The 24,874-nt window shown below is 29.1% G+C and overlaps 1 protein-coding gene across 1 annotated transcript in view; it reads right to left on the reverse strand.

The window, feature by feature from the left end:
* The window catches only part of LOC111614566 (5'-3' exoribonuclease 2-like), a 38,604-nt gene extending 18,993 nt beyond the window's left edge, over positions 1 to 19,611 (reverse strand). Inside the window, exons 1-6 of the mRNA XM_023355936.1 lie at positions 19,470 to 19,611; positions 17,681 to 17,854; positions 14,557 to 14,719; positions 14,219 to 14,269; positions 9,995 to 10,012; positions 1,411 to 1,500 (exon numbers count right to left, since the gene is read on the reverse strand). Of these exons, the coding sequence (XP_023211704.1) occupies positions 1,411 to 1,500; positions 9,995 to 10,012; positions 14,219 to 14,269; positions 14,557 to 14,719; positions 17,681 to 17,854; positions 19,470 to 19,556 (583 nt within the window). The 5' untranslated portion in view covers positions 19,557 to 19,611. The remainder of the gene's footprint in view (positions 1 to 1,410; positions 1,501 to 9,994; positions 10,013 to 14,218; positions 14,270 to 14,556; positions 14,720 to 17,680; positions 17,855 to 19,469) is intronic.
* Between the last annotated feature and the right edge of the window lie 5,263 nt (positions 19,612 to 24,874).

Below are 24,874 nucleotides of genomic sequence, written 5' to 3' on the forward strand. Positions count from 1 at the left end.
GAACGCGACGAAAAAATTTTACTCGTCATAAAACGATAAATAGTTTGTCAAATTTTTATTCATAAAAATGCAGTTTCAACTGCTTTTTATTTTATAAAATCAGTCTTCTTGAGCCACCAGAGGGCTTTTTAAACAATAGCTAGTCTGTTAGCGCTGGTCAGTAGTAGTCCAAATTCAATACAAACGTTTTTTTCTTGAAAATTTGGTCATGATTTAAATACAGTATTTATTTTTAATAGTACCGATACGTCATCGAAAAGAAAACGTGTTGTATTATCATTAAAAAACAAATTAAAGTATTTGTTTTGATTATCCGGATTTTTCCTTATCCAGACTACCTTCATCCCCAATTAGTCCGGATAATCGAGGTTCTACTGTAATAAGAAAATGATTAAGTCAGTTCTTTTGCATATTCAATGGAGTGTATTTTATTAGTTTTTCATATAATGTTAATCAGTTTTTATTTTCAGTCTGTGAACTGTTTTCAATATTGGAAGTTCATTATTCTGAAACTTCTGTATATAAATTAAATAACAAAAAAAATAAGAATAAAAAAAAATAAAATTCTATTTTAAAATTATTACTTTCAATATGCTTTCAATTAGAAATTTATTATAAGTTCTTTTATTATATCCAATGATAAGAAAGACTGTTTAATCTCTAAGTCACATATCATCTAAGACTATGCAGAATTAAATATCAGACCATTTAGGGAATTATTCTATTCAATAAAATTTATAAAAATATTTTCATAATGATGTCATAATAAACAAGTTGAAGAATTAAGAAAGTACATAAGTATCAAATTTATAAATATTTTATACATCCAATATTTTCTTTCGTGAATTTAAAAAAATATTCTTTAGAATCATCCTTTACTATTAAAATTATAATTTTGTCATTTCAATATCAAAAATAATATTCACAATAATCAATTTGATATTGAATAAAACATATAATTATAATTTTATGAAAAAAGACTAATTCATAGAATTAAAACATTAACATTAAAATACCAAAAATATGAATTATGAAAACATTAAATTTGCATTAGAAATGTGAAAATACTGAAAAGTACACATAGCATATATAATTACAATATATACAGTATATTATTTATCTGAGGATAAAAATATCTCAATAAGAATTTTAGAAGAATTATGTATCTATGCTTTAAGTCAACATTGTTATATTAATATACAAGATGCATCTGAAATTAACAATGCTTAAGTATGATTATTAAATTCCTTCAATTTCTTTTCTTTGAATTGAAGGCTAAAAATATAAAATAAATAATAAAAGTAGTAATTTATAGGTTGAATGCAATATTATGTAATAACAGAAAAAAATCAAACTTACTTATATAAAATGATAGTTTAAACTTAAATAATAAAAATATAGTAACTTTACCTAACTGTCCACAAATGTCACACGGCCTTGGTTGATTAGGTTTGAATTCTTCACGAATAATTGTAAAATTTGGTTCATGTGTAGCTAAACCTAAAAATATCAAAAATATATATTCAAAACAATAAATATAAAATATGCTATTGTATTTGCTTATAGTAAAATAAAATTTTTTAAAATTATAATTGAGTATTTTAATTTGATTTTTATTATAACATAACAATGTTAGCTGTATTCAGTTATATAAGACTTACCAAATGAACCAACACCAGTTCATAAACAAACAGAAAAATTCTTTCCATGAACGTTTGTGGAAAGAATTTTTCTGTTTGGTTATGAACTGGTGTTGGTTTATTTGGTGAGTCTTATATGATTAGGTACCCAGATTTTGAAATACTGTATTCAGTTACAGGTAACCCCCGTATAACACGGCACTTCTATAGCACGGATTCACTCTAACACGGTTCGAGAATTGGTACCATCCCCCGTATAACACAGTACTTTTATAGCACGGATTTACTCTGACACAGTTCGAGAATTGGGTAAAACCCTCGTACAACAGGAAATGTAATAAATTTTTACATACTTAAGTAATAATAGTTCACGAAAATTATTATTTTCGTGAACTATTAGTACTTAAGTATGTAAATTTTCTCTTCTCGCCTTCTGTCGATACACGTGGTCCTTCTCGAAACTTGTTTCAATGTTGCCAGATCGCGACGCTTCTGCTTCTGATGTTGCCGAATGTTTTTCCCTTATTCCATACTTGCTTTATTCTTCATAAGTGCTTAGCACCATATAAGGAAATTTATAAAGACCTTTTAACTAGAAGCAAGCAATCTAAAATTACATACATTTTGCAAAAGGTAAAGCATGGATCTGAAGATAATGCAGAAAAATGCTCAGAGGATAAGGATAACTTGCCAAAAAGAAAACGCTCTCGGTTAATTAATAGTGTTTTTAGTGATGACGAAGAAAACATTGTTTAATTTATATTAATATGTATCACTTAAAAAAATTTTAATGAAGATATTTATCTTAATTATGAAAATATACTAGCATGTTTTTTAATTTTTGGAACCTAACCCTCCCTTTTGTATTAGTTCTTTGTTTCGTATAACACGGATTTGCATAACACGGCAATTTTTTGGAACGCAACTACCATGTTATACGGGGGTTACCTGTATTTGATTTCATCATTCTAAGCTATTATATAAGTTATATTTCTTATTTAAACAATATTGCTGTGAAGAGTGTTGGTGAACTTTTTTGTTTGCTTCTTTTGAATTTTAAAGTTATGGAAAATATTGAGTTTTAGATAATGGTGTTTGAGTTGTTAATGTTAAGTAGGATAGCATTAAATCCTGGTCCTGTTGATCGTACTCCACGGAATTCATAGATTCAATCATTGGCATCTACAGTAAATGACGTCGTTCTCTGAATGAACCTTTCCTGAAGTTAGTGAGACTGGAGGATTTTTTTCTTTCAAAGTTAGACTCAAGTAAGTCTATTCCTAAGTAGATTATTTCATATTTGGATGACCGATTTGATAAGCTTTTTTCGACGGTAAACAGGGTTGCTACAAGGATTGACTGGTTGGTTAATTTACATAATGAACATAATCAACAATTAACCCAGTTGGAGGTTAAACTATAAGAAATTTCTAAACTTAAAGATTAGTTGCAATGGAAAAATAGTTTGATCTTGCATTCTATAGACAAGGTGTTGAATAAAATGAGAAAGAAAAATATTTTAATTAAACATTTGACTGATAATAGTTCCAATTTGAATAGGAAAGTGCAAAAACCTGTTTTCTAAACTGATAGGTGAATCAAAATTAATTCCAATAGTTAAGATAGTGAAATTTAACTAATCAGATACTGTATTAGTGGAATTAGTCATTTGCAGACAAAAAATTAATTTTTGGTAATGTTAGAAAGATAAAGACTAATGATGCATTGAAGAATATACAAATTTTTGATGATTTATGTTGGCATTCAAGACTGAGATGGAAAAAACTTCTGCCGTTTTTACACAATTATAGGCTGAAAGGCAGGAGAGTTCTACTGATAGTTGATGTTTTGCAGGTTGGTGCTGAGAGATATAGTTACGACCTAGATAGAGGGGAATTATTAAAACTTGATTTTTTAGTGAAAAATCAAATGACAAATACTCAAAATCTTTATTCTCCAATCCAAGGAAGTGTACAGTTGGATTAAAAGTTTCAACATGGAATTCCCAGGGTACCTCCTAACTAATCTGAATGAGTGGTTTTGTTGAACATATTTCTAAAATTGATATTTTGGGACTGACCAAGACTTGATCTACAGCTCCACTGTGTTCAAGAGTTAAAAGCATTAACTGTAGATTAAAAGTTTTTGAGGTAATGACTACTAAAAGTTTAGGAAGAGGTAGATCTTTGGGTGGATTACTTTTAGGTATAAACGAAGACCTGGGAGAAGTAAACTTACTGCTGTCATGGCGACATATAATAATTGTTAGAGTGAAATTTAACCGGAGGCAAAATAAAGGACTATGAGAAATTATAGTTATAATGGCATATCTTCATATTCCTATCTTTGAAACTTTAATTGCAAAATTGGAAGATTTGATTTCTGATTATACTTCAGATTATGATCTTCTGCTGATGGGTGATTTTAATGCACGAATTGGCTTGACTATGGACACTATTTATCATGGGGATATGATTTCAAACATTTGACTATCAAATGATAAAATTTGCAATAAAAAAGAAACTAGTGAAATCTTACAATTTATACATAATAAATGGTTGATACCCTTTTGAATCACCAGCAGACTTTACTTACACATCCAAACTGGGTGCTTCAGTAATCAATTTAGTGATTTTGAGCGAGTGTCTGGTAGAGAGTTTGCATAAATTTTTTTATTTCTGAAGATTATATGTCTGACCATCATTTGGTAATTTCTGAAATCCTGATAGACACTGATGAGGATAGAAAATCTAACTTGATTGACAAGAAAAAAGGACTAATTGGGAAAGAAGACAAATCCAGTTTATATTCTGAAACAGTTTTGGCTAAATATGTAAATATTGTCTTAAGTGATGGAATAGAGGACAAATATTCTGCGATTCTGGATTTGATTAAGTCATCAGCTGAACAATGTAGGATGACAACATACCTGGGAACAATGAAATTACCATCTTCAGTTTGATTTGACAGAGACTGTAGAACAGCAAAGAAACTAAACAACAGGATGCTGAGGAAATTTTGAATATCTTGTAATAATGAAGAATTAATAAAATATTGAGATTTTAAATCAATCTTTCATTCATTATGCAAGACTAAAAAGAAGAATTATTGGTCAAATATTAGCATACAGTTGCAGTCTGCACGATCTTTTATATAATTTTGGTCTATTATTAATAGATTTAATTGAATGCCATTTTAATCAAATTCCTCTTCGTGACTGGGAACGTTTTTTAGAATATAACTTTTGCCATCCAAATTCTGATTTAATTCTTGATTTTGATTGTGATATTGTCTCTTCTATTTTAGATGATTCAATTTCACTCTCTGAGTTAAAAACTTCAATTTGCAAACTTAAAAGAAAATCAGCTCCTGGTATGGATAGTATAAAAAATGAATTCATTATATATCTACCTGATAAAATGTATTTAGAATTACTCAAACTCTTTAACAAGATTAAGGAACATCAAAATTTCCTAAGCATTGGAAAAATGTGTTGTTGCAAATGATTTACAAGAAAGGAGACAAACTAAAGCCTCAAAACTATTTTCCAATAGTGTTGTTAAATACCTTTAGAAAATCGTTCACCGGAATTTTGGCAGATTGGTTGAATCAATGGATAATAGAATTTGATGTTATCTCCCAGTTTGAAGGAGCATTTGTTAGAGGAAGAGGTACTATTGTACAATGTCTTTATACTTAATGGTTTAATACAGTATATTCTGTTCTGAATTCATGTTTTATACCATCCATACCAGGAGCTGATTTTCTTTTAAGTTTGGAAATTGAAGTTTTTAACTCAGAGAGTGAAATTTTTAACTCAGTTGAAGTTTTTAACTCAGAGTGAAATATGTTGTCAAGAAAAAAATGTAAAATCCATTCAATATTTGTGGATTTGGAAAAGGTTTTCAATAGAATCAATTTTAATATTTTATGGGGAAAGTTACATTTATTAGGAGTTTCAGCTTTGTTTATTAAGCTACTTAAAAATCTATTTTGTAACACAAGGTATCACGTGAAAGACAATCTGGCAAATACTAAGGGTGTCATTTCTGGTGGTGGTCTGCTTCAGGGAAATCTTTAAGCCCACTGTTGTTTATATTATTTATTAACAATTTACTGCAATTGTTTTCTACCTCTGAAACTTTGAGATTTGCTCTTGGAGAATCTGTTGACCTGCATTGCTTAATGTATGCTGATGAAGTTCTGCTGGCAGATTCAAAAATGGGTTGCAACAAAAACTTTCTTTGCTAGTAATTATGCAAAAAGAAATGATCTTACAGTTAACTTACAAAAACAAAGAAAATAGTTTTTCACAATGGAGCAGACTACTTAAATCTGATATTTGTGAATAATACTGAAATTAGTTTTGTGTCATATTTTAAGTATCTAAGAATACATTTTTCTTCTTCTGGTGCATATAATCATCATTTCAATTTAATAGCTAAAGACATACAAAATAAGACAGGCTATAGGCTTACTGTAAAAAAATGAATGAGGCTAAGTTCTATGAGCAGTATCTTTAAACTTTATGATGCTTTTATTGGTTCTAAGATGACTTATTTATTTCCGGTCTGGGAACTGGAGTTTCTGTCTAACCACTTACTCCGAGTCAGCCTCTTAAGCAATATACTAGATACACCCAACACACCTTATTGCTGAGAACATATATTTATTAAACAAAACAAACGTTTTCAACCCAATTTATGGGCCATCGTCAGGTTAACATTGTTCGACTCTAATACAAAATCGAACACGTTCAAAATTAACCAAATTAGAACATAGGTTTAAATTAAACCAATAGAACATGCTTAACCACAATAAAATAATAAATAATAAACTAAAATATCACACAAAAAACGAAAATAAAATATGGTGATTAACCGTACACCCTAAGTACCAATTCTTTCTACATTATCCCAGATATCTATTGAGTCTCTGCAGGTGTATTATTATGTGTGTTTTTTCTTACTATGTATTTCCACGATGAAGGTAACACTGTCGCATCCTTGCTTTCTGTCTAAACTAGAAAAAGTACAGATGAAATATTTTAAGAGTTTTTAAAATAGAACGTTCAGCTTCAAGTTCTGCAGTTCATCTTGAATTGTGAAGACCTCCATTGGGATTGAAATTTGTCAAGGCTATTCTTCTGTTTTAGTCAAAAGTTATGGAGTTACCCTCATATGATTTGTGCCAAATTACTTATAATGTTTTGTTAACAGCAGACAAACCTGATAAGAAAAGTTGGCCTGTTTCAGTTAAGAATATTTTTGATAGCTTGGGTTACTCCTTTCTGTTTTCAACTTGATCAGCTTCATTGTTGAGAACTCACTTAAATGCAATAATTCAAACTAGGTCAGACCAGCTGTGGAATCAGGATATATTGTCTATTTCAGCTAAACAAGTTGATTTGTTTGATTGCTTGGATTGGTGTACAGCAGCGGTTCTTAACCTGAAGTGCAAGAGAAATCTCAAAAATTAAAAAAAAAATACAAACAAGGCAATCGTGTTCTCTACAAACCATGGTACCCAGCAACACAGCACCCTCACTTCTTCATTCTCTACTGTCTCACTTCTACACTCTCTACTCTACCGTCTCTCAGCACATAGCGTTTGTCATCAGTCGTCAGTACACACAGTTAGTGTAGTCACATTGTCACGTGCAGTACAGAAAGTATTGAGACATGTTCGCATACCTTGAATACAGCACTTTTGCACAGCAAAACAAAAGCCAGAAATTGCTTAAATGCATCTGATGACTTATGTGTGGCTCTTTCAAAAAAAATAGCCTTGTTTTAATAGATTTATTATGAATAAACAACAACAACCTGGCCATTAAAATTTAAATCTTGCTTTTTATGTTATATAAAAATATATATTGTAAATAAACACAGCATTTGTTTATGCAATTTGTTTTTTCTTACATAAAAAATTTGCATACATTTTTTAAGGGGGTGCAAGAGCTTATTTTCAGATTCAAGGGGGTGCTGACCATTAAAAAGGTTAAGAACCACTGGTGTACAGCAAACTACTTAACTGTGAGACTAATTTTTCCACAAAAAGCCTCATTATACAACTTAGACTTAATAGATTTCGGATTCTATTAATTAAAGGGCTACCTGATAAATATATCAACAGAAAAGTTTTGTAGTTACTGTGGAAGTAAAGAGGAAAAGAATCTCTTAATTCATTTGTTTTGTTCTTGTCAAGTGATATATCAACTAAAATGTCTTGTACTAGGAAAAGATTTTAGGTATAATCATTTGAAAAATGAGGACATGTCAAAAATTACTTTATTTAAGATCATCTTCTTTTCTAAATCTTTAGAATTTTTGCAATAATTTATTACTATGTATATTAATTAAATAACATCACTGTATATAACCAAATTGTTCTCCCATTGTAGGAAATAATTTAATTTAAATTAAATAATATTCCCCAAAAACTCATGTACTCATTAGAAAAGCTAGTTTTGCTATTTGCCCACAACCTTCTTTAGGAAAGTTACTTAACAATCAAAGAAATTTTTTATCATTATTTAAAAAATTGGAAGTTTACAGAGTTCTCCTTTATAACCCCCTTCTGCAGGTGTTTAGAAATATTACATAGATGTTACTTTCTATATGTTATCCACACAGTTAAAGGAACACCAAACAGAGTTCTTTATATCAAAACAGATTTACCAAAACTAATTCAGTTAAGCATTCTGCATGCTTAGTATGCCCAATGCCTATCTGAATTAGTTTTGGTAAATCTGTTTTGATATAAACAATTCAATTTTAAATAGGATATAAAACTAAAAAGACAATTGCGTGAAAATTGTAGAAGTTAAAATTTATGTATGAATAAAACATTTTTCAAGATCTTTCATCTCAGCTTCATATCCCCAATCGTAGTCTATTCTGCAAGTAAAAGTGAGCCAATCTGTCTCACCTCTCACATGTGGGTGAAATAATATTTCTCCCTTTCTAACTCAAAATCTACAAACGACAATAACATAATGACTTCTCCCTAGCTCCAAAAAATACCATCAGTGAACAGATTAAATAAATAAACAGTAACAATATACATAAATTAGAATAACTACAAAACATATAGGAAAGGTATAATATTGTTCATATTTAAACAAGTTTAACAATATACAGTAATATATTAAAGAAACTACAGATATTATTGCTAATTGGTATATATTGTAAAGTAGCATTACATTAAAAAAAATATTAGAAAATTAACAAATGTAATTAGTTGTGAGACAATTAACTATTATAAACAAAATGAAATTATGGAATGAATAGACCATAGTAAGAGGATCAACAGTATTATCTGTAAATAATCTTGTGGGTTTTATATTCTAAACTATTAGTCTATCACCTCTTGTTTGCCATATTGAGGATACAATAATAATTACACCTTTAGTATTAACACAAGCACTTTCGACAAGTGTATAACTCATCTTCAGGTGAAATGAACAAATTTTAACAAAACAAACATGCAGAATGTTCCAAAGGAACAGAATTTTAAAATTTTATTATGCTAGCTGCACATGCGTGGAAATGCTACCACATTGGCGATACGATGTTAGGTGCGTTTCATTTTTTAGATGCTGATACAAGGCAATCCACACCCCGGGTAGATCGACGGTGGAAACATTGCATGCTTCTGTAGTAGATGAACACAAGCCTTCAATTGTCGCAGCATTTAATTATTGCCGTTCTGGGCCATAGCGGGTTGTAGCCTGGCTCGAGAACTTTTTTAGCAAGCTCTGTAGAACATCTTCCTTTGGCTACATTGTCCTGATGCCCTGCAAGGCGGGAGGTGAGCATTCTTGTTGTTGCTCCTATGTATCTTGTAATAGCTTCTGTTGCTGGATTTTCTAGGTGTATCCGGGGTGTAGATTGCCTTATATTGGCCTAAAAAATGAAATGCGACTAACATCGTATCGCCAACATGGTAGCATTTCCACGCATGTGCAGCTAGCATTGTAAAATTTAAAGATTCAAACATATCAAAAACTATTTGCATGTTCCTAACGGAATTTCCAGACACCTGGTTTGAATTTAAAAATTCTGTTCCTTTGGAACATTCTGCACATTCGTTTCGTTAAAATTTGTTCATTTCACCTGAATATGACGGTTATACACTCATCAAAAATACTTGTGTTAATACTAAAGGAACTTTATTAATGCTGAACTCAGTGAATTTGTATCCAGAAACTATATAAAGCTTGGCGTGAGTTTTTAAATTTAACTTTTTAATTACACCTTTATTATAATATTAAAAATAAATTAAAAAATATGTCTAATGGATCTAATATTATGATTTATTTAGGGAATTAAAACAATTTAACTTAAACTTACCTAACATAATTAGATCAGCTGAAATGTAAAATGAATAAAATTAATGAAGTGAAACGCTACAAAGTTATTAGATAAATTTTTTATAACTATAATTACTTACTATTTTTATACAGTATTTTTAAAAGAAAATAAAATAACAAGATGGTCAAATAATGAATGAAGAAGATCAATATAAAGATATTGACTTAAATGAGTTCATATTTATAAATAACTAATCATGATCACTTATATAAAATTACAGTTTACATCTAGATTTAACCTTAGAATATATTTTCTCTCTCAATAATGCAATAACTCAATAATTTTAAAATGTTTTTATTATAAATCAGTGCTTCTCAAATTAGTGCTCTGGCTGTAATCCACTGAGATCAAAAAACATTTGAATATTTTAGAACAATTTTTAGTTTTTTGTTTTTAATGTATTTAATTTAAATTTAAAAAAATTGTTTTTTATGAATTAAATAAAAGTGTTAACTTAACTTAATATTAAAAAGTTTTAGTAGTAGTAATAAACAATACTTTGTTAAATTCATTTGCCATTATAAAACACATCTAGTGGCCATTTTGGCTGTCAATGGCTACTAAATTAATTTAATTTGATTCATATATTTGTCTTAACAAAAGACTATAAACCTATATAATAAACTGATTATAAATAAAATTCAAGGGGTAATAAAATTTTTAAATTAGACTCAGGGAGTCTTGATACCAAAATGTTTGAGAAGCAATGTTATAGATCACTAAAGAATAATATATCTCAATGAATATTTGGTTCTGTTATAATTGCATTATTATTTTATTTTTATTTATACAGCATTAATTGTCATGTTTCTGATATAAATTAAAAAGTTAAAAAGTAAAATTTGAAAGAAATTTTTGTTACTTATTTTAATTCCTCAAATTAACTATTTGATCTGCAATTTACAAGTTATTAAATTTCAAATTCAATTCTGACCCATCTTTCAAAAAAAATTTGCCATTGCTGCTATAGAGCATAAGAACAAAACCATGCAAAGCAGGAAAGCTTTAAAGTGAAGTACGAGTGTATTGCAGTATGATTTTTACTTATAATATTAATTTTTGTTATCTCAGAAAGGAAATTTAGTTTGAAGTTTAAGTCTTTTCTTTTATTTAAAGTAAATAAATCATTTCATGTTATTAAAAATGAACTGAATGGCTTAACATAACTCAAAAACATTTCTATGCTTATTAAAAATATATTTTTGATTTTTAATATGTTTGAATTTTAGATTATGAAGAAAATATTGTCGTCATAAAAAGTATAATATTGCATTAAAATCAAAATTATCATAAAACATTCTAATCTAATTTTTCCATTCAACTTTTTATAACAATCTACAATTCTATAAAGTAAATATCTTTATAAAGTTATGATAGGAATTGTTTTATTATGAATAAAAGAAATATAGTAGAATTCATTTATTGTAATTATAGATATTATTATAATATGAGTTTTGTTTATAGTTACAAATTTCAGGTAAATAGGTATTTTCAAGCTATTTTTTCATGTTACCAGCCTCAACATATGATTGATAATGTGTAATTGTTATCAGTCTTAACTAGTACTTAAGTGTTAACATTATTATTTCTTCATAGTATAATAATTTATACTGCTGGTATTTCTCACATCAATTATATGCTAGATAAATAAATTATTATTAATTAATATTCTGGTTACACATTTTTTAAATGGTTTTAACATGTCTTTTTCATGTCAGAGACAATAAAATCAGAATTTTCACTAGCCATAGTCATATTTACCACATTGGTCCAAATATAAGTTAACTCCCAATTTTGGAATCCTTACTTCTTTGAAAAAATTTAGAATCTAAATAAAAGTCAATTTTTCATTTTTAATTTTAGTTGCATATAAGTTGAAATTATTGAAACAATATTTCTTCACTTTCATCTTCATCAGAATTTTCATTATCATTACTCCCATCATGATCTTCAGACATCTTGAACAGTATATCTCATCTATTCTGTTCAAGTTGTAACACATTTCTTAAAGCCCTTTATAATTGTGTCTTCACCAACAATCTTTCAGGTATTCTTCTACACGCATAATTCTACAGCTATTCTAACTTTTATAAGAATATGTGAAATTTTCATTACTTTTTATCTATGTGATTATGAAAATTAGTTATGTTCAATCCAATTTCTTTCTTTTAAAAATTACTTTAGTTAAAAATACATTTTTAAAAATTTTTATCTACAAACTAGCTGCAAGGACCCGCTTCGCTGGGTTTTTATTTGTGGGCAAAAAGTAATGATAGTGAAGATTAAAATAATTACATTATAGCCAATCTTACACGTTTTCACAGAATGCAAGAATTAGGTCCCCCGTTTCCAGACTAATTAGAGAATTTTTACGTCCAGTCAAATCAATTTGATCAATTTTCTGGAACATTTACAATTGTTCTATAATCGAACCAATTCGAATTTAAATTCGAATTCAAATATTTTTAAAATCAAAACAGAAAATCTTCCACTTTCAAGCCCATATCTCCCGCACCCTTATAGCTATCGAGACGCAACCACCATAGTGCATGAATGGAGACTTGGGGCTACTACCACATACAAACACCATTCACATGCGATGTGTAGTTTTGGCGGAAAAGTGAAATATAGGGACACACATGTCCATTTATATATATATATATGAGCAAAATTAAATTTTTGATTGTTTTCTTAGTAATTTTTACAAATTACATTTAAATCATACCTAGGTGATTAGAAAATTGTACTTAAGGTTTTTGCTTTATAGAAAGAAATATATGCATTAAAGATTAGACAACTAACAAGGAAACTGTCGGAGTGTCTTCTAATAAATTTTAATAAAATTTAGTTAATAATTATGTTAAAAGTATACAAAATTTTATTAATTCTTCAACCATTTTCGAAAATTCGAAAATTTATTCTAAATGTAATATCGCCGTCTTCCTCCACAACCCTTTCACTTCTAAAAATTTGTGTAATTGTGCTAAACTACTATAAAGTAGTGCAACATTTGATTGCTAATAACTCTGATCAACACTTTTAGTGAATGCTACAAATTTAAAATAGAGTTTGTATACTTTTAATGTAGTTATTAACTAAATTTTATTAAAATTTATTAGAAGACACTCCGACAGTTCCCTTGTAAGTTACAGGTGACAAATTGTAACTTATTGTTCTTTTGTTGATATCAATAAGAAAAAAATAAATAAAAGTTATAGAGTAAAATTGAGACAATATCCTATATGCTGGGTAGACTGCTTGGAATATACAATACATTATAGGCTTCCTGCATATTTCATATTTATTTCGTAAAGTATAATTGCAAATTTATAACTATCTAAAATGAAACCGAAGTTTTGTTTCATTTTTGCCTGTCTTATTTTTTAACTGTTAAAAACATTTTTATAAAGGCTAAAACATATAATTATAAACTTATATATTTGATTGATTATAATTTACAACAGAATAAATTTTATGGTAAATTTTCAGCAACCTCAATTTTTGACAATCACCCAATTATTATTGACTCTTAAGACTAAAGTAAAACTTACTAAAATAAAATTTCTGTAGAAATCATCAAACTGACTGATTCTGTTTAATATATATGATAAAAAAAAAAAAAAAAAAAAACAGGTTAGTTCAGTCAATCAATCAAAAACAATTGACTGATCAATTACTTACAATCATGCCAAACACTTAATTCCCACATAACCTGTCTTGCTGCAGCCCACAGCAGGACAGGTCACAAGTTGACTGACTTTTAGCATCGTTAAACAATTAATGCACTAAAATTTTATCAACAGTTTAATTCTGTATGATGTGTATCATAGACAGTTATCAAAATCAAAGAATACTTTAATCAGACTTGAATATAAATCAAGATTTTTTTTCCAGTTTTGCCCCTCCAAAACTGGAAATAAAAATCAACTAATAATCAAGGCAATATTATAGTTATCCCACTTAATGTTATCAATTGGTTATCATCATCAGTATATTAAGTCTCAAAGTGATTATTAATACAATAAGATTTTACCATATAATTTATTGTGCATATAAAAAATTTTAAATATTCTAAGTATATCTTGAATATGATGATAAAAACTCTTTCTACTCAAATTTAATTTTTTAATATTTTTTTAAGATTTGTTCACACACTCTTAAATTAATTATTTTTTATCTTTAAAGAATAATGAGAATACATACCATCAGCTCCACACAAACAATGATGTGTATTTGGATCATAGTCAGGATTATCTAAATATAAAAACAAAGTTCATTTATAATTTTGACTATTATCATTAAAAAAAATGCTAACAAAATATTTTTTTATTATACATATACAATTCTTAGTTATATAAAAATCTTAGTATTTTGAGAGATCAAGAAAGAAAAAGTATCAAGATTAAAATCTGATCCTAATCTTTCTTCAAAAGCATTTCAGTTTAAATGTTAAGTTAAAAAGATACAAAAGTGTATGCATATACTTTTATGTACTAATATAAAAATAATTTTTTTATAAATTAATATGATAATTTTCTTACTTCTCTGTTTTCGAATATAATCCATAATTTTATGTTCACCTTCTCCTGGAACACTTGCATCAGATAAAATTACATTAATTTTCTTCCAGCCTGGATCATTATTTAAACGATCATGAATATAATAATGAAGGCATGTTGCTAATCTATCCATAAACGGTGTACCCTAAAAATATTTTTTCAATGAATTTATTGCTTTAATTACAATAGTATAAACCATTATAATATTTACATAACAATAAAATAATACTGTTTTGAAATATGTTGTGAAATTGCAATTTCTTTAAAACACAGTTAAGCAATATAATACATATTTGAATTCCTTCATTTCTGTTGTAATTGTGAAAGTCAGAATTCTTCATATTTTAACGAATATACAATACTATCATTCCAAGAGTATTGGAAAATGTCTCTAATTTGCAGAAAAAGTAGTTATATATGGTAATATTCAAATGATATATACTTTAAAAATGTGCAGGTAATAAACTGAATGCAATGTCTCACTGTCACCAGTTGCAAACACAACATTGCCCCAAGTATAACTACTGCATCACAATCAAGGCCATCAAACACTTGTATTAAAACCAGAGGCAGATCAAGTCTCCTTTTGCCATTTTTAGAGAATGTTTCTGTATTAATAAAATGCAGTCTTAAAGATTTTATTTTTGTTAGTAAAAAACATTAATTTATAGGGGTAGTAACCACTGTGGATCCCAGTGGTTACTACATGTTCAAGAAAGACAGAGACTGATATTTTTTCTCAGTTGGTATTTATTATTGGTTAACATGCACATAGTCCTTTTCAAAGTAGTTCCCACTAAGTGCAATGCACTTGTGCATACATTTCTGCCAATCTTCAAACACACAGTGGGATCTGTTTTTGAACAATCCTTTCTGAATTGTCTCTGATTGACAGTAGCAGAATTTGAAAATCAGTGCCTGCTCCCTCTGTTCAAAGCATAACTATGCTTTGAATAGAGAGGAGAAAAGTCACAAGGGGTGAGATCAGTGCTGTAAGGATGATGTGAAATGCAAGAGATATTTTAGGGGCCAAAATTCCAACACAACTCTTGCCACATGAGAGCTTGCATTATCACAGTAGAACAGTAGCATTTCTATCCATACAGATGTAGGTGTAGTCTTTTCTTTGCAATATATTTCTGGAGAACATCAAGAATTGACATGTAGTACTGTCTGGTAATAGTAGTGTTCAGAGGTAATGCATGCTGGTATATCATACCAAGATGATAAAAGGTAATCACCATAATTTTGCCAGAGGATGGAACAACTAGTCTTTTTTGGGATTGGCGATGATAAGTGATTTTAAGATGGCAGTTAACTGTTTGCCTTCTTGAAACTCTTTAAACCACCAAAATGTCATTGAACAAGGAAGTATACTGTCAGCTTATGCTTTCTGCAGCATTGTATATGTCAATTTGATTGCCTGTGTTCTTAACAGAGATAATCAAATATATATAAAACTCAAAAAATGACAACACTAAAGATCTTACACAATCAGACCAATCACTGGCTTACAATATTCCACAAAATACTTATATTACATATTATAAAGAAAATATCCCATGATATTGAACCACATTTATATAGAACACAAAAGAAGCTGTTGTAGAAACCACTTTTGAAGCAAAAAACAACTATTTCTAGATTTAGTCATTCTATGACAAATAAAAACACAATATAGAAGCCTAAATGTGGCATATGTAGATTACAGTAAAAGTATTCAACAGTATCTGATATTAATGATTACTAAACATACCATATATATATATATCTATATATGTATTTATGTATATACCAAATCAAAATACATACAATCCAACACTCATTACATTCCCAGAAAGCACAATGCAACACTGGAGAACAATACTACACCTTAGACTTATGACATATACATTAAAACAAGCAAAAACACATACAGAATAATTGATACTACTAGTGTAGTTAGTAGTTATCAAAAAAATCCTAACAAATCTGGTTTCTTCTGTTTTTAGAATTCTTTTGCAATTTAATTATTATTTAACATAGATTTTTCACTTAATTATTAATTAGATTAGTAATTGATCTTGTCATTCAATCAGAACATATCAAAATCAGTTTAATTAAAATATCCCAAAACCTTGGCTATGGGCCATTGCCTATACAAGTATACCTCGAGTTACATCGTACTCGATTATACATTGTTTGTCAAAAAATATATGGAAAAATAAAAATCAAGTTTAAGTCATTTTATTTGACTTTACGTCCGTCCGCCACAAATATTGAAGTCATAATATCACTATAAAAGCGTTAAAGCACATAAAATCATATTAAAATGTATACATTTACAGTAAATGTTAATATAATCATCATAAACTGTAGAGAACAAAACATGAAAACATCTGTGTTTCTGTGTTGTCATCTTATTTAGCAGTCTTTAAATGCTCAATATTGGTGTTTTCCACAGTAGCTCCAATATCTACCGTTTGGCGTTGTTGTCAGCGCCACTCAATATTGGTAAATTTAATATAATTTAGTTTATTTTCTACTGTCGCAAGATAATTTTAATAACTGTATTTATTATTTAACCTTACAAAATCATTTTATTTTATAATGTCTTAGAGCAAACGACATTCACAAATAAAGAGTCCGCAATGTACTGTAACATCGCCAAATTGCAAACATGTACATTTACAAGTACATACATGAATTTGTAAATTTAGATTATTTTTTTCTGTACTATATTAAAAACTAAAATTTATTTGTTTGTAAGCTTAAAATAGATTCTCATTAACTATATATTATTAAAAATGCATTTATAAATAAAATACAGAACTGGGAATGGTTATTTGTGGTTTAGCCTAGTGACAAGTAAATTCAACTTAAGTCACCTCTCCTGGAACCAATTACCGACGTAAGGCAAGGTATACCTGTACAAGGTTATATTTGTAAAATTCATTGTGTAGCCTATGCATAAGGGTGACTAATATATAGAAAACCTGATTATCGGTAAAATTTAAGTTTTGAGAGTATTATATTATTGTCTGCAATTATTAAATAAGGAATAAAAAATTACTATATATTTTATAAAAGTTTCTTTGAATAGATTATTATTATTAAATAAACTTACTGGTGTAATACAATTACTATCAAAATGTTGTTCTTTCTTTTTTGCTTCAGGTAATTTAGCTCCCTTTTTTTCTAACTCTTCTCTAATTGTTTTAATTTCTTCGGCTTTCTCAATACTTTCCTTTGCAGCACGGAAACGACGTGATCTCTGCTGATTCATTTTTGCTCGAGGTGCCTAAAAGAGAAATTATTATTTAACAAATAACAAGTTTTTATTTAATCCAAAATATTTAATTCTGTGAGAATTTTTTTCTAAACTTTTACTTTCTACAAATAACATAACTGTCATACTATTTATATATCATTCTTATGTCTCTTGATTTGCAGATATGAACATTTTCATAATTTATTTATTAAAGATTTTTTTTTATCTTTATAACAATTTTTCAAATAGTGAAACCATTAAAAAAATAAGACACCATTAAATAAGAGATGAAATTTGTCTATTATCATCACTATAAAGTTTCATCATTTTATATCCATTCCTATTTAAGTAAAATAAATGATATAAAATGTGAATAAAATTTGTTTATAGAAATTAGTCTTAATAATTTTATTTATAATCACTCTCTATGAAATTCATCATTTATGTTATCAATCTGTGGAAACAATAACAATACAATAATTAGAATATTTGTTTGCTGAGAAAGAATCTATCTGAGAATTTAAAAATGACAGTCTGTTATTTGAATTTCATGAGAAATTATTTTCTCATAACTTCTTATTTTCTCATGCCTAATAACTTCCCAATAATAAAAAAATTTGTTTTATTAAATGTGGGAAAGTATAGATATTTCAGCTTGCTGGTAATATTGTACTGTTATTATGATTTAACGTGACTAAGTAGCAAAGGTATCCCTCATATAGCACAGCAGTTATGTTCCAAAAAGGTGTCATGTTATGCAAATCCATGCTTTATATGAAACAAAAGACTAATGCGAAACATAGGGTTAGGTTCCAGAAGTTAGCAAAAGTTTAAAATTATTTTCTGTTATTAAGAGAAATATGTTTATTAAAGCAACCAATAATTTATTTCTAAACAACAATTAATTAACAATAACAATTGTTAGGATCTTAGGGTGTAAAGATCTCTAATCATAAAATCTCTGTTTAATATCTAACAAAGAATTGGTTATAACGGTTGGACTGGACACCAGTCACATCCTGCTAGTCTAACTGACCCGAACAAAAGACATCCCTGACTCTCGCACCCACACATAAGTGTAACCTGATCGGTTCTAGATTGGACCCCTATCGTTAGGTTTTCACATGTGCAAAAACAACCAACCCAACAACAATTAAAAGTACTGTATTATGCATTAATATCAATTTTAGTTAAATGAGTAAATAGTTATATTCTAAACTGTCGTTTAGCTTAATTTAATGTCCAATGCCATCATTGACCTATTATTTCAACTAACTCATGAAATCAATCTTGTTAACGTTGAAGAACATAAAATTTGGTCAAATTATTATATCTTCAGCCACTCAGAAGATAATTAATTTCATTGCATCTTAGTCCACAAACTCAACTAAGCGATGTCAGGACAAACAAAGAAAGATCTATTGATTTTCTTTAATTTTAATATTTACCATCCTGTATGTGGAAAAGGGGTTAACCCAGAATCCTCCATTCTCACACTTATTTATCAATAAAAGAAATTTAAGTAATAAAAACATTCTCAACTTATAGTATTATACAACCCAAATAACTTATTCAAAAATTATGCAATAGTAAAACAAATATCTTTTAAATCTTTTAAAAATACATAAATCATATCATTACTTACCACACCATCTATTGCCATATAAAGTAAACGACGAGGTCTTACTATAGTAAATATTCGATCTATGTATGCAAAAATTGCAACCATCATCTCATCTTCATTCTCAGGTGCAGGTCTGAAGTAGATTCATAATAATTAATTTCAATTTTAAATAATATTCAATTTTATTAACTTAAATAAACATTTTTAAAAATATATATTTTAAATATAAATGAAATAAATTTATTAAAAAAAATTGCAAGCAATGAGATTATATTAACATATGATGTCATCATCTTCAGTTTTATATGGAAAAAAAATTCAATAATTTTTAGAACATTACACTGAAATAGTATATAATATTTAGAGTCAATGTATTCCTTCTAATTTAAAATAACAAATTTCATAAAATAAACTCTTAGTTCATTTATCTTGAAGAAAAAAGCATGAAAAACAATGTTACTTTCTGTGAATTTTCTATTCTAAAATTATAATACAAAAAGTACACTTCTCAAGGCAATTTTCTCCTTTTATATGCAAAAAACTGATATATTCAACTTCTGCATAATGAAATTTAAAGTGAAAAATCAATTCAACACAGTTCAATTAAATTCAATGAAGTTCATATATTACAAAGAAATCTATTATAATGGTTTTCAGTTGTATTATTATTTATTAACAATTATTATTCTCTGAGTTACACTGCAATTTGCTTAAGTTTTCTTCAAAGCAAAATGGAATTTATTGATAAAATGGAAATATAAAGTTATGACTCAAAAAATAACGATTCATGTAAATTCCTCACTTTTTAAAAAAAAATGATGATTTGTACTAAAACAGATATTTAAAATAAATAACACAGAAAATTCATACTTTCCTCACAATTCAATAAGTTTAAAATAAATTGCAATATATTAAAAAAATGAAATTTATCTTGTTAAAAAATACATATCTGATCTACAATGTCATAGGTTATTTTCCATATTCTGATTGTTTTAATTCTAGACCAGTGGTTCCCAATTAGTTTTTCCTGCATACCACTTCAAGAAAGAGCTCAAACTCGCATACCCCTTATAGCAGAAATTCGTATTAATCCATACTAATATTATAAATTCGAAGGTAATTCTGCCTGTTGTCTGTTACCTTTTCACGTCTAAACCTCTGAACAGGTTTTAATAAAATTTAGCACAGAGATAGCTTACATGTTGGAGATGGACATAGGCTACATTTTACTGCGAGAAAATATCTTACTCCCACGAGAAAATTCGATATAATGGAAGCGAAGCTGTGGGTAGACAGCTAGTGATAAATAGAATAAGTTTTTATACATTTATTATGTTTAAAATACAATTCTAATAATAATGAAAATAACACAAGGTTATTTAATTTTAATGTGACAAATGCACACAATTTTCTTTTCACAACTTTTTGTAAAATCTGGTTGCTTTTTGGTCAGCTTCAGTCTCGAGTCATCTTCGAGTTGAAGTAGGTGACAATGTTTAGTTTTCATGTTTGTCATGGCTGAAAATCCGCTCTCGCAGAGGTATGTTGTGCAAAATGGTAGTAAATATTTTATTGCCGCTTCGCTGACATGATAATAATGATAATTTTACAATTAACACAAACTGTGTTAATTGTACAATTTTTGTTTCTTGCGTAAGAATTTCATATAGGTATTGTCACAAATGCATTTTTTAAAAATGAAATTTCAAGAATATTTTTAGTTATAAATAAACGAATTTGTGCATTCAACATCATGTTGTAAATTGCCAAATTTTTGGTCCAGCCACTATTTTTTTGATTGCTTCATCTCATGCATTTAAATTTTGAATTGACTGATTTTAGATTGCTGCGCGTACCCCTTCATGCAATTCGCATACCCCCAGGGATACGCATACCACTAATTGGGAACCATTGTTCTAGACGATTACTTTCAATTGCTTTTTTGTTAGTTATTGATACATTTCATCAAAACTTCATTAATGCACTAATCATATATCACTTATATTAGAAAAATCAGAGTATTCTTACAAATGCATCAGTTTAATTTTTTTTTTTCAAGTAAAAGTCTTTGAACAATAAAACAAAATAAATTGTTATTGACAACACTGTTTACAAATTATTCATAAACTGTTACAGTCGATTCCATTTAATTGGGCCACTGGTTAATTGGAGCAGCCACTTTATTGGGCCAAATCTCAAAGAATGGAAACCAAACTAATAAATCAATACATAATTTAAATGCTTAATTGGGACAGTAGCAGAAAAGGAATTTAGCAATTTTTGATATATTTTATGGATCTTCTGAAAATGTCAACAGTACATACAGTCGTGTAGGTCTAATACCCCGTTTGCACACAATCCACGACTCACCTCGATCTCGATTTACCTACAATCTCGATTGTGATTGTCACCAGTTGAACATCGTGCTGTTTGCACAGGCAGTCTGCTTGAGAAGAACCTGGCTATTACATGTGATGATAAAACTGACATAACTACACGGTTAGTAACAAACACCAACAAACAAAATAGAAGTTTTGGTTAGAAATAAATACTTTTTCTTGCCATATATCTAATAATAGACAGATGTCATTGTCTCTCCCGTTGTCTTTTTTATTTCTCTGTTGATAGCCCAACACGTGTTCCACAGACATCTTGTATTTTCTCGCATGCGTGGGATTGTGGGATCTCTCTTATAACTGGATCTAGTTTCAAGAAGTCTTGAGTCAATCACAATTGAACCTCATTTCAGTCAAGATTGAAACGGTCAAGAGAGGTCGCACCACGACATAGTCGCCGACCTTGGTCACAATCTAGATCAAAATGCTCGGTGCAAACAGGGTATAACAGTTGGCAAATACAAAACAAGTTTGTCTTTCACTTGGGCAGCTCGGTTTTTCTGGAGGTGTTCAGCATAGTGGGATGTATCACACTGGAATCCTGTCTGAAACAGACCTGAATGCGAGCTACTGTCCTTTCTCTGGATTGGACCAGACAATTCCCTTAAAAGCAAAGGAACCAAAACCCCTCCAGCCAATTTTTTGAGGTCTCTTGACAAAGTTGGAAGACATCTAGAGTTCCCTTGGAAGGTGTTATGTGCATGTTTATGCCTAGATTCGGACAGCAGCCATCCGATCATTGGGACCAGCATCCAGAACTGCCAGATTCTATGAACGCTCCTGCTAAAGTGGTCCATTTCCAAGTAAAGGAAACTGTGTTCAAAGAAAAGCCGTGAGGTGACTTTTGGATGAACCCAGACATGTTCTAACTAAAAAGAGAAAAAGGAAAAGATCGTTCAATCAGGAATGGATTAAACAGTCAACCCTCATGTACACTACTAATATTTGGCAACACTAGCATGATACGAATCAGTTATCTATTGTTGTGACACTTTACTAACCTTTAACCTGCAGTCTATTTTATTAAAGTAGTCTAATATTTTTGGTCAAATAAATTGACCTTCGTCAGGATTGAACAAACAATTTTCTTTCGATCCTGACAATGGTCAATTAATTTGACTGAAAATGTTAGATTACTTTAATAAAATAGACTGCATGTTAATGGTTATAAAGTGTAGTTATTTTTCGTAAGTGCAGTTTGAGAAGACTATTGTCGTCAGTCTGGCAAATTTATAGTACAAATACTTTTTGTATTTTGGTTTAATAAAGCATTAAAAAATAGGTACAGAACCTAATTATTATTTTTTACCTACTTATTTCTTTAACTATGTATTACATATTTTGTTTTAGAATTTATTATCAGTTTATTTAATTGAGGCAGCCACTTAATTGAGCCAAAATGGATTAGTCCCAATATGTCCCAATTAAGCGGAATTGACTCTACTAGAAATTTCCACATCAAGCATGATGGAATACTTTTTATGAGAAAGCAGAGATTGAAGAATTGAGAAGAGTAGAGATTTCAAGAAATTCAAGAGTTGTTAATATTTTTACAAATTTAGTAGTTTCTACTATCTATTATAACATAAAGAGCAACAAACAAAATTTCACCTGAAGTGGACAAAAAAGTAAAAGTTATAGAGAATTCCCTTACACACATACATACATACAAGAAAGACTTCAGCCGTACACAAAGTGTTTAGTCGGCGGAAAAGAGGGTAAGGGAAAGGGGAGGAGATAGATAGTAGAGAAAGGTAGGATCTCTCTGAACGGTGCATGTATGGCTACAGTATCTTCTATGTTTGATGTTGGCGTGCAGTTTTTAGGCTGCAAGGCCGTAGTTCCCTGAAGAGTCTAAAAGAAAACATGAGTGTAATGAACACCAATGATCCAGTGCTGCCGCAAATAGCTAAGTGTAGAAGTTAGTGCCAAGTAACTGTTAGTAGGAAGACTTATATATACTTAATGCTAAAGAAACTGAACGTGGGTGCGAATCTTAATACTATCTAACAGCTAGACAGACAATGCAAAAAAACAAAGGAACACAACAACAAACTATATGAGATGAACGGACAGACAAAAGACAAACATGCAAAACCCCAAATTCTTTTATTTTTTTTTAACATTAACTTACTCACTAACTAAACTAACCTACCATAACCTAGGACAAACCTAACCAGAAATCACATTAAGAGTCCCTGATATAACTTACAACTAAAATTAACTTAAACTAACCAAATTTAGACCGAAAAAAATTAGAAAGAAAAGACCGAATGTAAGAATTAAAATACAAAGTTGAAAACAGCTATATATCGACAGTTGAAACAAAAAAAGAAAAAGCTAATTGCCATCTGTGCCCCCAGAGAGTGTGCTCCCAAGAGCCCCACTAAGGGATATGAATGCGAGTAGATGATGGAACATTGTACGCATGTGAATGAGATAGCGCAGGTTGCAAGGCCAGTTGTACCCTTCAAGAATAGCAGCTCTCATTAAACTATCCCTAATATGATTGTACCTATTGCAGCAAAAAACTAAGTAAAGTGGTTTTTGGTTCTCCTGAATACCACAATTGCATTGTGGATTGTCTCCAAGGTTAAATCTATGCAAGTATTGCTTAAAGTTGCCATGTCCTATAAGTAGCTGAGTGAGGGTGTAACTAGGATCACTTACACACACACAAACAAACAAACAGATTTAGACCTTTATATAAAAATAATATTAAAATCTTTCTTCATAAAATTACTTTATACACTCTATTGTCTTTGAAAAGATTTCCTGGCTGTCTTCCTTTAGTAATAGACATCTTAATACTGTTTGTTTTGATGATTGACGATGTGATGCTGTTTCTGCAGCCCTTGATAAAGCCATTTCTTAATTCCATATGGATAAATCATATGCACATTAGTTAAATAAGCAATAACACTTTCTAAATAATGGAATTGTTAGATTGTTACATTCAAATGGATAATAAACATCACATGGTCACCATGGAAAATTTTTTTAAAATTTGTTATAAAAGTGACATGATGA

Source organism: Centruroides sculpturatus, unplaced genomic scaffold (genome assembly GCF_000671375.1).
Source record: "Centruroides sculpturatus isolate CEXI.00-Female unplaced genomic scaffold, Cexi_2.0 scaffold1873, whole genome shotgun sequence".
Taxonomy (NCBI): Eukaryota; Metazoa; Arthropoda; class Arachnida; order Scorpiones; family Buthidae; genus Centruroides; species Centruroides sculpturatus.